The 16,658-nt window shown below is 35.1% G+C and overlaps 1 protein-coding gene across 1 annotated transcript in view; it reads left to right on the top strand.

Annotated features, from left to right (window-relative positions):
• Positions 1–4,519: 4,519 nt before the first annotated feature.
• Positions 4,520–16,658, top strand: part of IQCM (IQ motif containing M) — a gene marked incomplete at both ends in the record, with an annotated part of 428,042 nt that continues 415,903 nt past the window's right edge. Inside the window, one exon of the mRNA XM_082611212.1 lies at positions 4,520–4,607. Within this exon, the coding sequence (XP_082467338.1) occupies positions 4,520–4,607 (88 nt within the window). The remainder of the gene's footprint in view (positions 4,608–16,658) is intronic.

Below are 16,658 nucleotides of genomic sequence, written 5' to 3' on the forward strand. Positions count from 1 at the left end.
GGGCGACATTTATAACTAGCCAGAGTAGAAGGTCTTTTTTCAATTTACATCACTCAAACTGGAGGCAAAGTGTAAACAGTTTCTTCTCTTTGCATTTTATAACCTGGGGTAAGACAGAAAAAAGTACATTGTCAGTCAAAGCTAAAAGGAAGTTGTTATTACTTCTAACCTATTTGTGAACAATAGAGATATGTCAGCATTTTAATTATCAGGTTATTACAAAATGTTTATATGAAATGTAGCTAAATTTTAGGAGGATATATAATATTTAATATTTGTAAATAATAATATTTGGGGAATAGGAGTAAATAATATTTGGGGAAATAATATTTGTAAGTAATACTGGAAATAATATTTGGGGAATAGGAGTTTTTACTGTCACTTAAGGGGTGTGTGTGTGTGTAGATGATCTGGAAGGTAGGATAGATGAGATGAGAGGCTGAATTTTACCATAAAGTTTGTAGAGTCTCCTCTACCATTATATTCTCATTTGCATCTTTGCAGTATGGGGTTATGATCATATACTTCTGGTGCTCATTCCTATTCTCCAATTAAAAGTTAAAAACATGTAGTCAAACTAAAAAGACTATCTGTAGGGTCATTTCCACATGACAAAGGATTTGACCTTTGTCATAGTGATATTTGGTGTTTAAGGATAGCTCTTGGGAATTTGATTCCAGGTTAAAGGAAGCATTTGTATTTCTCAGTTCACCCAGAGGAGTATTAAACCATACTTCAACTTCTGAAGTCTGTTTCAAAGTCAAATGCTCTCCTTTGAGAGTACTTTGCTGTTCACTTATGAAACTGGAAAAGGGCATTTCAGTCAACACTTTATTCTCCAAGTCAGGAACTGAGGCTGAATAGGTGGCCACCAACAGGGATAATTTAAGGGACCCTCACAAGGCCCTTCTATGAAAACATATCTCCCTGAAAGAAGCCTATATATTTCTCCCTACTTTTTAGAACTGTTTCAAATTCTGCCTGTTACAGATTTACTTAGATTACAGTGTCCTCTTTTAAAATAAAAATATCCCAGGGAAGGTTAAGTAGTCTATTAATCAATCATTCACAATCTAATGTGGCTTAGTTTAATTAAATTGCTTTTCTCTAGTTAATGGGAGTTTTGATGGGGGTCAGGAAGGGAGAAAAGGGAAGTAATTTAGTCCCTGGGGTTCTTAAGTATAAGGCAAGTCTTGAGCAGAGGGCACTAAAGTGGGCTTACTTTTGACATCCAAAGGGCAGCATGAGGGCACTGGATATTTGGGATTGGGAAGATGAGACTCAGAAGCTAGGAGATGCGTGAGGAAAGAGGAGTGGGAAAATGGCAAAGACAAATTTTCATCTTTGGAATATTGTGGGCCAGTTCTTTTTCTATGATAAAGGGCTTTATGTTAATAGTATTGGGCACTATGGAGAAATGGTTTTGTATTTTTGCCTGAAATTTGTGTTATGTTTTGTGTAATGCATATCTTAATATTATGGGAAGGAAAATTAGACTTTAAAAACAGACAAGTTGTATTAGAAAAATGCCATAAAACATATATAGTGCTGTTATATTTTATTCATTAAACAATTGCTTAATGTTTAAACAATTAAACAAATGTTTAATTCAATTAAACAGTATTCCTTAGACTTCCATCAACTAGAGGAAAGAAATTTAATTAAACTATTTTTATTTTAAACTTAAGGGAATAAATAATCAGGGTTATGAGACTAATTATTGTCAAAAGCAAAGAGATCTCTGAATCATTTAGTAAAGCAATTCTGCAACTCTGTTAATTGAAAGAAATATTTCTTTGAGATACATATTTTTTTCTTTATAGTTTACTACATGGCAAGGATAATGCAATGTAGTGGCCTTGGTAGGCTTGAAAAATATTTTAGCTTAAGCAGGTATTTCTATTTTTTTTAAGCTTGCTCTAAATTGTAAAGCCTTTGAAATATAATCTACTTATTTTGGGAATTGTTAGACTTGTTCTTATAGAACAGCATATGTGAGTGGAAAAGCAAGCTAACTTATATTTTTGGTTTATCACACCCATGGGAAACTGAAAGCCACACTAGAGTCCAGACACCACCTACCATTTTAGAGCTTTTAACCTTATAATATAATAACCTATAATTATAATAGCCTATAATTACAGATATATATTACCTGTGAGGAAATAAATGATCTCATTCATACCAGTTTGGAAAAATCAAATCTGGAAAGTCAGAAGTTACAGCTTCATATCTAATAGCTAGGGTGACCATATGATGTATCATTGAATCCAAATCCAGATAATTTTCAGAACGAAAGGTGATATTCAAAATAATTAAAATGTTATCCATCTGTCCTTATTTATGCCCAGTTTAAACTTTATCATTTTGACCTCTCTCCAGTTTCAGTACTATTTTCTTCTGCAGTGTGCAATCTGAAGTCCATCCAATGAATTTTAAAATTTCAGATAGTTGTATTTTTCAGTTTTAGAATTTCCTTTAGTTTTTTCTTTAGAGTTTCCCCTTATCTCCTGAATACTCCTATCTTTTCAACCATTGCATCTTGCTTCTATTGAATATATAATCTCCCAGTTATGGGTTTCTTGTCTCTGCAGATTTTGTAGTTTAAAAAGTTATATCCTATACATTGTATAGTAAAGAACAGTAAAGGCTGAAATATCTATATCTGTGTATATATCTATCTTAGCTTTTTATCATCTTCTTTTTACTCCATTATTTCTTGACTTTATCTTATAACTCTTCCATTGAATTTTAATTTTAGTAATTATACTTTCAATTTCCCTTAAAATCTTGTTCTCTAATTACTCCCCTCCCGCCAGACACCTCTTTGTATTGTATGGGTGCAATTTTTCTTAGACTTTGTCTTGTGTTACTGATTTTCGTCAAATGCCTGGCGATGCATGGCTGTTCATTCTTACTTGTTAATGGGGAAGTTTGATTATCATCCCTCGGGGCAGTGCTTTCCTTTGCCATTGTTTACCTCTATTTCCCCTGATGGAAAGGGTTGATTCTTTCTACGTGTACCTGAGTAGGCATGTTGACTACTTAATTTCAGAGGCCTGAATCTCAGATATGCACATTGTATAATAGACAGTCTGGTGCTCTCCTTTGGAGCCTACTCCTTCCATGAAAAATCATTTAAATTCTTTAGCGATGGGCTGTGTCCTATGGCATTTCTGCCAGTTGTCTGACAGTGAAAGTGGGAGAGAACTGTCCAGCTGTTCAGTGGTCAGTCCTTTATTCAAATACCCTCAGTACTGCTGTACAACCTACTCTTGTTTTCCACGCCTCCAACTTGCGTTGTTAGAACCTTTCTGGGGTTCTCTCTTGGGCAAAACAGATCTACCATCTGTGCAGCCCTCATCTGCATCCCAGGCTTTGTCTTCACACAGAGTCACCACAGTAATGCTGTGTCCTGCCTTCTCTAAATCCATTAAATATTGTAGCCCACTCAGAGTTTACTGTGCACTAGCTTTCTTACCTCATTCACTTTTTGTTTTTATATTCACTTTTCTATGTTTTTAGATTCATTTCAGTGTGATTTGAGGGGGAGAAAGGTAAAAGTTTGTGCTCAGGCTGCCACCCTGCCTCAATAGTAGCATGCATTATGAATGTGATTTTGTTATTTAAATATTGAGGCTTTTGCCTTTTTTTTTTGTTTTTAAAGAATTTTAGGGGCATTGAAAACAGGTTTAAGTATCTTACAGGTATTTTCCCCCCTCTTTATCCTTATAGATTTCTGTCCATGACTGGATACTGCACAGACCCAGTAAATATTTGTTGAGTGACTAATTCTTAAGATCCACTAGCATGAAACTGTCACTGAAAGTATTTTAACAGAGACGTGAAAGTTTTGTTATGGCAAATTTGTGTTCTGGCAAATGCATACAAACTAAAAACCGACACTCCATATCCATATTTAAACTAATATGTACTTTGAATGAATTTTACTTAAACCGTCTTTTGTTTTGCCTGATTCTATAGTTATGAAGCAGGAAAGAATCGAAGGCGTGGACTTGAAGCTGGTGAAATTAGAGCACTAGGAGGGGTAGAGTAGAAGAACTGACAGGTGGTGGGGAAAGAGGCGCCTGATGGTAAAAAGGGAAACGGAAATACCTTGTCTTTTGCCTGTTGCTTCCTTTGGGCATGGAAGAAACTTTGATGTAGCTCTGACCCTGAACACTTAGAGCTCAAAACTATAAAAGAAAAACAAATTCGAGTTTCTCTTGATGATCTTGGGTATAAATGCTATGGATTCATTAGTTTTCTTCAGTCAGAGGGTAGCTATCTAGTTTTTATACTGGTGGAGTATTTATGCGAACTCATGAGGAAATCCAAACCTCTCTTAACACTTCTTAATTAGGCTGAAATTCCATCAAGGGATTTGTGCTGACCTCACGAATAATGAATGTGAAATTGAATTTTCTAAAGTCACAGGGCCCAGTCAAGGGCACAGACAGTATATGTATTTTTTCAGGATAGCCTTCTGCATGTGAACATTGCTCCAGTGCTGAGACGCATGGGGCCCAGTGTAGAGCCTGCTTTTATACCACGGTTGAAACCTTCTGAAAGCCTTGGCTCCCATGAAAACTTCGGAGAACACTCAGGTGCGTTACTGCCTGACTCACTGTAATGTTGCAGCATCACTTGTCTTTTTTATGACTTGGTTGGCTGTGCTTTTCTAATCTCCGGAAGTGATCTAGTAAAATAAAAACAGTAAGCGCAGCAGCCGACTATGTCTTCTGTTTGTAAACACATTGAATAGTACTAATGATAGAAGACGGTAATGATGATGGGTCAAAGTCAAACGTAGAGATTACTGATATGTTAGATTTTTCTGTTGTTTTAAAATCACCTATGATGCATTTTAGAAATAACTGGACAGAAAATATTTTTTAAAATCTACTTCCTTTGCAAGGCTATCTAACCTTCCATTGACAAATTGGCCCAAACATGTAGCTCTATGAAAACTGCAGTGTGGCTCTTTAAATTGTGATATTCTGTAATTAGCATCACATAATACAAAGTGTTCCTGTCTGAAAATTTTATATTTAATTTCAACTCATGGAATTACACTGTAATTGTATGAATAGGCTTATATTATCAAAAGTAAGTTTAAAAATGCATATTTTCATTTTTACATATGGTAAAATTTTCTCAAGTGAATTAAAATACTGCTAACCTTTTCATCGAATAATAAATATGGGCGTCCCTCTGATGTAATTAATGCAACTTATCCTATTCAGTAGAGGACAGAAATGTTAAATCATACATAAAAAGTGGCTAAGTGTATTTCATTACCAAACCAGTTCTGCAATTTCCATGGACTTATGGAAAATGTTATTCACCTCTTGGGGAAAACCTTTGGCAGAAAGCTGAGTTTTGCTTGGCATGCTGTTTGCATCAGTTTAGTCTCTGGTTAGCCTGTTCTTGATGTCAGTTGTATACACACTCTCTTCATGTTGCGGAAGAAAAAACAACTTTAGTTCTCACCCATACTTATTTTTCTACTGGTATTTAATCTCTGTGTTGAGTTTAAGATTTGGGATTCCAGTGTGATAGTTTAAATTTGTACTGTTTGCAATAATGACAGTTTCCAAGTAATCGAATGGGATTCTGGAGTTCTGTTTCTTATTCTGTTATAGGCTGTTCTTCTAAACATCCCTGTGTTATAAAATAAGGACGTCATATGAAATATGGTTATGTTTCTGATGTGCAACGAACTGTTTAGAATTCTTAGCTATTCAATAGAATGACTGCAGAATGCACATTAAAATTTTTTTTCTAGGTAAAAAGGATAATTAGAGTCCATAAAAGAAAGATGGAGAAAAACAACAAAAGACAGTAATAAAATATAGTCAATAGTGTTACCTACAAATGCTATTTATGTGTAATGAAATACAAAGCATAAATCTTATCATTAATCCTCTTATTGGAATTTTTGGTGCCTGAATAAAATTATTTGTACTTCATATTGCTTGGCTTTTTAATTACTGAATATTTGATTATCTAAAATAACCATTGCTCTTTCTAAAATGAAGTCAATGATCTAACATATGAGAGTATTAAAGAGTATAAACTCATAATATGTGTCTTCAGGTTAATATTGAAATGATAAATTTCAAAGATAAAGACCATTAAAATTGGATGATTGAGTTACTTAACTCAAGTCATCAGACTTTATTAGCATAAATGTATACGAGCTACATTTGGTATCTGTTTAATTGATGCTTAGAGGGAAGTGGGTGTGCGTGAGTGTATGGTTTTCCTTGGCGTGTGGCCTGACCTCTGGGTTGTCTCAGAGTGGAATTTATAGTTGCTGAGCTGTGCTGTTTCACTGTCACTTTTGATATTATATTACGATTTTAGCCTATGTTCTAGGAAGAATTTCATCCTTAATCATGCAGGGACCTTCCCACTTAGTCTTTAATGTATTGCTAAATTTGGGGACCAGATTATCATTTTCCAGTTACCCCCACGAGTTATACCATATGAGTTATTCATTCCACTAACACAGGGTTTCTTGCATCAGAGAACACATTTTATTCGAGTTTATCCTTTTATGGTACCTGATCCATAGTAGAGGTTATACTTAAGTGACTTTATTGACAGGACTCTTTAATTAATTCAAAGCATTGTTCACCTTTCCAAATATAAATTGTATATTTGAATGGTGGTGGGCCATAAGAAGGAAATGTGCATTTATGTTTGCCTACTATATGATTTTTTAATTTCCATAATTAATCTATGGTATGGTTAGATTAGGTTATTATTATTTCTACTATAAAAATGAAGAAACTAAGATTTAAGAGATTAGGTAACCAGCCCAAAGTTATATGGAATATAGAGTTTGAAGTCTTTCTGACTCCAGAGATGATAAGTGTTAGGAGAGATACTGGTAAGCCACTCTCACCTGAGTGGGTGGGGAAAGCATGGGGCCAGGGGAGTCTGGGAATAGGCAATAGTTGCAACATGAGGACAGTTATGATATCTACATCCATGGCACCTAGCACAATGTGTAGAAACTAGCAGGTGCTCAATAAAATTTTATTGAAAGAAAGAATGAAGTGGAGGTGATTCAGGCTTGGGTTCATACAGAAAAAGAAACTCAGGAACAAGGAAGCTTTGGAACTGCAATACTAGTGGAGTGTTTATTTTGAGGAATGCAGCAAGAATCCAGTTATTAGGTTCAGGGAACAAAGTCAATAGGGCCAACAGCAAGGCTGAATCAAGACAGAATTGCTGATCTGGGGTCCTTAAATTCTTCAGGACTAGAAATCTTGGTGTAGGACTGTGTTTGTAGTTGGGGGGATAAGTGGTCTCAGATTTAAGAATTAGAAGGATGAAGGAAGGAGTAAGTCGTCATAGTAGAAGACCTCTTCCTAAACTGATTTTCTGGTTGAATCAGCAAGAGTATTACTTGTTTTTGTCTACTCATTGTTTTCTTTTACTTTTTGCTGTATTAGGTGCTTTTATATCTGCCACATTCTACTCATTGGGCTGGTGCAGCAAATAGGTGTGTTTTTACCTCCTTCAAGTTAATTAACGTTTAACACAATGTTTTGTTAGGGAACCTGGTTTCTTCTGACAGACGTTATCAGATAGGAACATAATAGTCTCTGATGGGTATTTTAGCACGTGAATTGCAGACAGCCCCAAATGAAAGGATGTTAGTATCACAGTGTTTTTGTAGAGACCATGGTTTGATCTGTATATAAAATGACTACTAGCCTTGGATAGTGAAATTCAAAATTTCTGGTACCAAAATGAAAAATTTTTTTAGTAAGATTTCTCTGATGTTCCTTAGAGAACTACATGTCATCTGTTTTCAGTCCCTGTGATTTGGGAATATCTCCAAGGGAGAGTATAACCCACACCTGACCAGTGAGAATATTGTGATTTGTTCCCAGATAGACAAGTGGCCCAAGCCAAGACCTTCAGAGCCAATGATAATTTATCCATGGACCTTTGCTAAAATTAAAGCAGAGTATACTGAGCTTTGACAATGTCAGCTTAGAACTGTTGAAGCCATCTTTTCATTATATTGGGATCTTGCTGGGGATAGAGCCAACATAGATAAGGGCTGAGAAATGAAAAAAGAGAAAATGAGCTGTGATGAAATTTTTAAGCCTCTAGGTCCAGCCATGCCTAAAATGTTTTGCTTTGGACTTCTTAATTGCATGAGCCTATATATTCCCCTTTTGTCGAGCTCAAGTTTTACTTTACTCTCTGAAACTTGCTACAGAAAGAGATTCAATTTTCTTTGTTTATGGAAGGCAGGCAATACAAAATTAGTAAATGGTAAATATTAAACAGTGATAGAGGGTGAATAATTAAATTTCATTAGATGCTAAATTATATGTTTTCTGAATGATTAAAATGATACTCATCTAAGGTAACATAGTGACATAGGGATAATTGATACAAAGGACCTCATTAGTTTAGATGAGGTATTTTAAAATAATCAATAGCTTTTTACAGTAGCATATTTTGCTTTTAAGTGAAAAAAGACTTTTCAACATTCGTATATAATTAAGATGCTTATCTCTTGATCTGAATTCTTGTCCTTTTCCGTAGCACGTGATTGATAAATTTGAGCAGATATTTGCTTGAGAAGTTTCAATGACAAGAAAGCCATATATCATGACATACTGACTAAAATGCTGATCACTACAGCCAGCTCTTTAATGAAAAAATATAGATACTGATACATTGTGTCACCTTTGTATTTTAATGCTAGATATACTAGGGGCATGAGCCCAGCTAAATATGCTGAGGACATATGCCAGGTTAGAGCTAAGAGCCCACAGATTGCATAGAAGATTTGTCAGTGAACAATATGGAGTATAACAAAAAGACTCAGGGGATTCATTTGGTTCTCTTTATTCAGTTTCCAGCAAAAAAACTTAAGTAGACAAAAAATATGGAACCACTGGAATCATCTGCCTCTTTTCAATTCAGCTCCAATGTATGCTTACATTGAAAAGTTTCCTTAGGGAAAATGCAATTGGTAAATTCTGATTTATTCAAGTAGATAATATGACAGTGGGTATTTTCATTGGTAAATAATACAAATCTATCCGTCATTCAGAGATGAACCGGTTTGCAAGGCAGAAATAGAGACACAGATGTAGAGAACAAACGTATGGACACCAAGGGGGGAAAGCAGGGTGTGGGTGGGTAATGGGATGAACTGGGAGATTGAGATTGACATATATACACTAATATGTATAAAATAGAGAACTAGTAAGAACCTGCTGTATAAAAAAATAAAACAAAACATTTTTGAATTTTATTTTAAAGGAGTCTAAATATTGTTTTGTTTTAAAGGAGTCTAAATTTAAAAGTCATCATAAAAATGTCTATAGGATATGAATTTTAATACGATACACCTGAGCATTTTTTACATTTACTGAAATCAGCTTACTGTTTTCCTTGTTTAAAAAGTGAAGCCAGAGGATAATCACTCTTAAGGATGTGGTGGGGGATGTGATTTGCACCGCATCTACAGGAACATATTTAAAGAACAATTAGAAATTCTATAGATACATTTTGGAAGACATATTTTAGTTATTTGGGTAATGTATGCAAAGCATTCTTGTAGCGAATATGCAGTCTTAATGATATAGTAAAGCTAACTTGATCACATTGTTCTCTACATTTAATTGACTGCTTTTAAGATGTCTTTTTTCTTGTCCATTGTAGCAATTTTATCTTGTAGGGGGAAAAAAAAACTTTACTTACTTTCAGGACGAGTGTAATCCCTCTTGAAGCTAGAATTGTCTTCTATCTCATATTATCTCCAGTTCCCTGCATTAGGACAGAAACTCATTCTCTCCTTTGGTGGATGTGGGCCTGATATTGCTCTTTACATCGACATTTTCTAACAATTACATGAATTGATTAGATGGCTTTCCTTAGGTGTCCCAGTTATTTTTTGTTTAAGAGTAAAGTTGTAATAATTTTATAATTCCTCCCACAGCTACACTGGGGTACAGATACCATCCTTTCAGAGCCCAATTTCTCAAAAAAGCGGTTTAAACCCTTTTCTCCACTGCCTCACCACTCACTCACTGCTTAACACCCTGCAATCTAGCTTCTCCATCTCCACTTTGTAGAAGCTGTACTGATCTTCCAATTTCTAAACCAAATGGCCTTTTCTTAGCTCTCTTGCTTATTGAACTTTTTGCTGAATTTATTGCTGTTGATCACATATGCTTTCCTGAAATTCTTTTGTTCATTGACTTCATGACATTACACTAACTTGGGTCTTCAATCGTTATTATTTTCTAAAAGAATAATGATTTTAGTATTCTAACACGATATTTTATAAAAATGATACACACTCATTCTATCTAAAGTTACAAAGAAGAAAGCTGAAAATTGCCCCTATTCCCACTGAGAAATAGCCTCAGTTATTAAATGAACATTCTCTATGTTACAGATGGATGGATAGCCAGATCGAGTGAGTGGCAGATACTCAGAAATAATTTTAGTAAAATGGGATCATACTATGTACCATATGTGACAGACTCTTAGATGGTCCCCATTTATCCCTGCTTTCTCGTATTCAGACCCCTCCAGTGAAGCCATCTGGACCAGTTTTCTTTATGGGGAGATTTTAAACTACAAGTATGATTTATTTAATAGACTTCTTTGCCATTTGTTTATAATTTTTTCTTGAGTGACCTTTGGTAGTTTGTGTCTTTCAAGGAATTTGTCTATTTCAACTAAGTTGCTTAATTTATTGACAAACTATTAAGTATTAAGTATATAAGTATTTATTGACATAAAATATTAAGTCTTTGTTATTTCTGGTGGCTGCTATCATTTATTTTACTATTCTCAATACTAAAAACAAAATTAAAACACTGGCCTTAGATAAGAGGCCAGGATGGGGATGGAAATGCTTTATTTATAATTTCTTTTATTATATAAATTTCATGTTTACAGCATTATAATTTGATGTCTGTATACACTACAAAGTGATTAGCACCACAAGTCTAGTTATCATCCATCACCATGTAGCTGACTCCCTTCACCCATTTCATCCACCCCCAACCCCCTGCTTCTTTGGTAACCACTGATCTGATCTATGTATGTATGAGTTTTTGTTTATTTTGTTTGTTTTTAGATTCTACATTTGAGTGAAATCATAGGTATTTGTTTTTCTCTGGCTTATTTCATTAGCATAATACCTTCAGAGTCTATCCATGTTGTCACAAATGACAGGATTTAACTCTTTTTTATGGTTGAGTAGTATTCCATTCCACATCTTTATCCATTCATTCATTGTTGGACACTCAGGTTGTTTCCATATCTTGGCTGTTGTGAATAATGCTTCAATAAACATAGGGGTGCATGTACCTTTTCAAATTAGTGTTTTTGTGTTTTTCGGATAAATACCCAGTGGAATAGCTGGGTCATATGGTAGTTCTAGTCTTAATTTTTTAAGGATCCTCCATACTGCTTTTCATAGTGGTTATACCAATTTACAGTCCTACTAACAGTGTACAAAAGCTTTTTTCCTCCACATCCTCTCTGACATTTATTTTTTGTCTTTTCAATAATCGTCATTCTAACAGGTGTGAAGTGATATCCCATTGTGGTTTTGAATTAACTTTTTTTCCATAATAAATTAGTGATGTTGAATATCTTTTCACGTGCCTATTGGCTATTTGTATGTCTTCTTTGGAAACATGTCTATTCAGATCCTCTGCCCATTTTTTAAGTTGGGTTGTTTGTTTTAATGTTGTTGGAGTTGTATGAATTCTTTATATATTTTGGGTATTAGCGCCTTATGGGATATATAATTTGCAAACATCTTCTCCTGTTCAGTTTGTTGCCTTTTTGTCTTTTTTTTTTTTTTTTTTCGGTGTGTGGGCCTCTCACTGTTGTGGCCTCTCCCGTTGCGGAGCACAGGCTCCGGACGCGCAGGCCCAGCGGCCATGGCTCACGGGCCCAGCCACTCCGCGGCATGTGGGATCCTCCCAGATCGGGGCACGAACCCGTGTCCCCTGCATCGGCAGGCGGACTCTCAACCACTGCGCCACCAGGGAAGCCCTGCCTTTTTGTCTTGATGATGGTATCCTTTGCTATGCTGAAAATTTTTAGTTCGCTGTAGTTAACATTTGTTTAGTTTTGCCTTTGTTTCCCTTGCATTTGGAGTCAGATCCACAAAGACATCACTAAGACCAATGTCAATGGGGTTATCACTTATTTTCTTCTAGGAATTTTATGGTTTTAAGTCTTATATTCAAGTCTGATTTACTTTGAATTAATTTGTGTATGGTTTAAGATAATAGTCTAGTTTCATTTTTTTTGCATGTGGCTGTCCAGTTTTCCCAACACTATTTATTGAAGAGACTATCCTCTCTCCATCTTTGTTCTTTGCTCCTTTGTCATAAGTTAATTGTCCATATATGTGTGGGTTTATTTCTGGGCTCTCAATTAATCTGTGTGTCTGTTTTTATGCTACCATACTGTTTTGATTACTATAGCATTGTAGTATAGTTTGAAATTAGGGCACGTGATACATCCAGCTTTGTTCTTCTTTTTCAAGATTGTTTTGGCTGTTCAGGATCTTTTGTGTTTCCATACAAATTTTAGAATTATTGATATTTGTTCTAGTTCTGTAAAATATGCCACTAGAAATTATTTAGGGATTGCATTGAATCTGTGGATTGCTTTGGGTTGTATGGACATTTTAACAGTATTAATGCTTCCAATCCATGAACATGCAATGTCTTTCTACTTATTTGTGTCTTCTTTAATGCCTTTCATCAGTGTCTTATAGTTTTCAGTGTTCAGGTCTTTCATCTCCTTGGTTAAATTTATCCGTAGTTATTTTATTCTTTTTGATGCAACTGTAAATGGGATTGTTTTCTTAATTTCTCATTTTGATAGTTTTTTATTGGTGTATAGAATGCCACAGGTTTCTGTATATTGATTTCAAATCCTGTGACTTTACTGAATTCATTAATTCTAACAGTTTTTTGGTGGAGTCTTTAGGGTATCATGTCATCTGCAAATAGTGACAGTTTTCTTTCTTTCTGATTTGGGTGCTTTTTTTTTTGCCTAATTGCTGTGGCTCGGACTTCCAGTGCTATGTTGAATAAAAGTGATGAGAGTGGGCATCCTTGTCTTGTCTCTGATCCTAGAGGAAAAGTGTTTAGCTTTTCACTGTTGAGTATGATGTTAGCTGTGGGCTTGTGCCTTTATTATGTTCTCTCTATATCCACCTTGTTGAGATTTTTGATCATAAATGTATGTTGAATTTTGTCAAATGCTTTTCTGCATCTATTGAGATGATCATGTAATTTTTATTCTTCACTGTGTTATCATATTGATTGATTTGCAAATATTGAAACATTCTTACATCCCTGGAATAAATCCTACTTGATTGTGGTATGTAAGCCTTTTAATGTATTGTTGGATTTATTTTGTTAATGTTTTGCTGTGGTTTTTTGCATCTATGTTCACCTATGTTCAACTCTTTAATTTCTGATTTTATTTAGTTGAATCCTCTTTTTTTTTTTTTTTTTTTTTGTGGTATGCGGGCCTCTCCAGTTGCGGAACACAGGCTCCAGACGCACAGGTTCAGCGGCCATGGCTCACGGGCCCAGCCGCTTTGTGGCATGTGGGATCTTCCCGGACCGGGACACGAACCCGCGTCCCCTGCATTGGCAGGTGGACTCTCAACCACTGCGCCACCAGGGAAGCCCTGAATCCTCTATTTTTTTCCTAATCAGTATAACTAAAATTTGTTGATTTTGTTTATCTTTTCAAAGAATCAGCTCTTAGATATTTTGATATTTTCTGTCGTTTTTTAGTCATAATTTTATTTACTGAGTTGGCCAAAAATCTCGTTGGGTCTTTGGTAACAATGTATGGAAAAACCTGAACGAACTTTTTGGCCACCCCAATATTTTTGCTCTGATCTTTATCATTTTCTTCTTTCTGCTGACTTTGGACTTTGTTTGTTCTTATTCTAGTTCCTTTAGGTGTAGGTTGTTTATTTGGTATTTTTCTTGTTTCTTGAGATAGGCCTATATTGTTATGAAGTAATCTCTTAGAACCATTTTTTGCTGCATCCCATAGATTTTGGTATTTTGTAATTCTGTTTTCATTTGTCCTTAGGCAATTTTTTATTTCTTCTTTGATTTCTGCTATGACCCATTGGTTGTTCAGTAGCATGTTATTTAATCTCCACTTTTTTGTGGATTTTTCTTTTCTTTTTTTTTTTTCTTGTGTTTGATCTCTGGTTTCGTGCCATTGGGGTTGGAGAAGATGCTTGATATGATTTCAGTCTTATTGAATTTGAGACTTGTTTTGTGACCTAACATGTGATCTACCTTGGAGCCTGTTCCATGGGCTTTTGAGAAGAATGTGTATTCTGCTGATTTTGGATGGAAAATCTTGTATATATCTGTTAAGTTCATCTGATCTAACATGTCATTTAAGTCCAATGTTTCCTTATTGAGTTTAGGTATGGATGGTCTATCCATTGATGTAAGTTGGCGATTAAAATCTCCTATTGCTATTGTATTGCTTTCAGTTTCTCATTTTAAGACTGTTAATATTTGCTTTATGTATCTTGGTGCTTCTCTGTTAGGTGCATATACATTTCTAGATGTTACACCTTCTTGCTGGATTGACCTTCTTATCATTCTGTAATGCCTTTCTTGTCTTTTATTACAATCTTTGTTTTAAAGTGTATTTTATCTGAAATGAATATAGCTACTCCAGCTTTCTTTTCTTTTTTTTAAAAAACTTTATTTATTTATTTTTGGATGTGTTGGGTCTTCATTGCTGCATGCCAGCTTCCTCTGGTTGCGGTGAGCAGGGGCTACTTTCTGTTGCTGTGTGCAGGTGTCTTATTGCCATGGCTTCTCTTGTTATGTCATGGGCTCTAGGTGCGTGGGCTTCAGTAGTTGTGGCATGTGGGCTCAGTAGTTGTGGCTTGTGGGCTCTAGAGTGCAGGCTCAGTAGCTGTGGTGCTCGGGCTTAATTGCTCTGTGGCATGTGGGATCTTCCTGGACCAGGGCTTGAACCTGTGTCCCCTGCATTGGCAGGTGGATTCTTAACCACTACGCCACCTCTTTTCATTTTTATAGAATAACTTTTTCCATTCCTTCAATTTCAGTTTGTGCATTTCTTTTCTTCTGAAATGAATCTCTTGTAGGCAGCATATAGATATTTCTTTCTTTTTAAAAAAATTTTTACCCATTTAACCACTCTGTGTCTTTAGTTGGCGAATTTAGTCCATTTACATTTAAAGTAATTATTGATAGGTATGTACTTATGGCCACTTTGTTAATTGTTGTCTGGCTGTCTTTGTAGTTCCTCTCTGTTCCTTTTTTCTCTTTTTCTCTTCCCTTGAGTTTTGGTGGTTTTCTTTAGTGTTATGATTAGATCCCTTTCTCCTTTTCTTTTGTGTATTTACTATAAGTTTTTCTCTTTGTGGTTACCATGAGGTTCACATATAACATCCTATGTAAATAGTAGCCTGTTTTAATTTGGAAACAACCAAAGTTTAAACACATTACAAAGCTTTATCTCTCCCACTCCATATTTTATACTTTTGATGACACATTTTACATCTTTTTATTTTATGCATTCCTTAACTAATTATGCTAATTTTAGTTAATCTTACTCCTTTTGTCTTTTAACTTTCATGCTTGCTTTGTAAGTGATTGATCCACTACCTTTATTATATATTTACTTTTTCCAGTAAGATGTTTTGTTTTGTATGATTTCATATTATTAGTTAGTGCCATTTCTTTTCAGCTCAAAGAAGTCCCTTTGACATTTCTTGTAAAGATGGTGGTGATAAACTTCTTTAGCTTTTGCTTGTCTGGAAAACTCTTGATATCTTCTTCAATTCTGAATGATAACCTTGCTGAGTAGAGAATTCTTGGTTGGAATTTTGTTTTCCTTGTAGCACTTAGGTTGTGTCATGGCACTCCTTTCTGGCCTATAAAATTTCTGCTGAAAAATCATAGATTTATGGAGATTCGGTTTGATGTAACACATTGTTTTTCCTTTGCTGTTTTTAGGATTCTCTCTTTATCCTTAACTTTTACTGTTTTACTTAAAATATGTCTTGGTGTATGTCTCTTTGGGTTCATCTTGTTTAGAACTCTATGCTTTCTGAACCTGGTTGTCTGTTTACTTCTCCAGATTAGGGAAGTTTTCAGCCACTACTTCTTCAAATAATTTTTTGGCCCTTTCTCTCTCTTGTCTACTCCTGGGACCCCTATAATGTGAATATTATTCTGCTTGATGTTGTCTTGAAGGTCTCTTAAGGTAACTTCACTTTAAAAAATTCTTTTATAATTTTGCTGCTCTGCCTGGGTGAGTTCCATTGTTTTGTCTTCCAGGTTGCTGATTCATTCTTCTACCTCATCCAGTCTGGTGTTGAACCCCTCTAGTGTATTTTTTAGTTCAATTATAACTTCTGTTTGGTACTTTCTTATATTTTCTGTCTGTTTGTTGAAGTTCCCACCGCATTCATCCATTATTCTCCTGAGTTTGGTGAACCCTTTTATGACCATTACTTTGAACTTTTTATCAAGTAGATTGCTTTTTTGTTGCGTTTAGTTTTATTTTTCCCCTGAGGTATTGTCTCGTTCTCTCAATTGGAATATGTTCCTCTG

Source organism: Mesoplodon mirus (assembly GCF_964341445.2).
Source record: "Mesoplodon mirus genome assembly, chromosome: 2".
In the NCBI taxonomy this organism is placed as follows: domain Eukaryota; kingdom Metazoa; phylum Chordata; class Mammalia; order Artiodactyla; family Ziphiidae; genus Mesoplodon; species Mesoplodon mirus.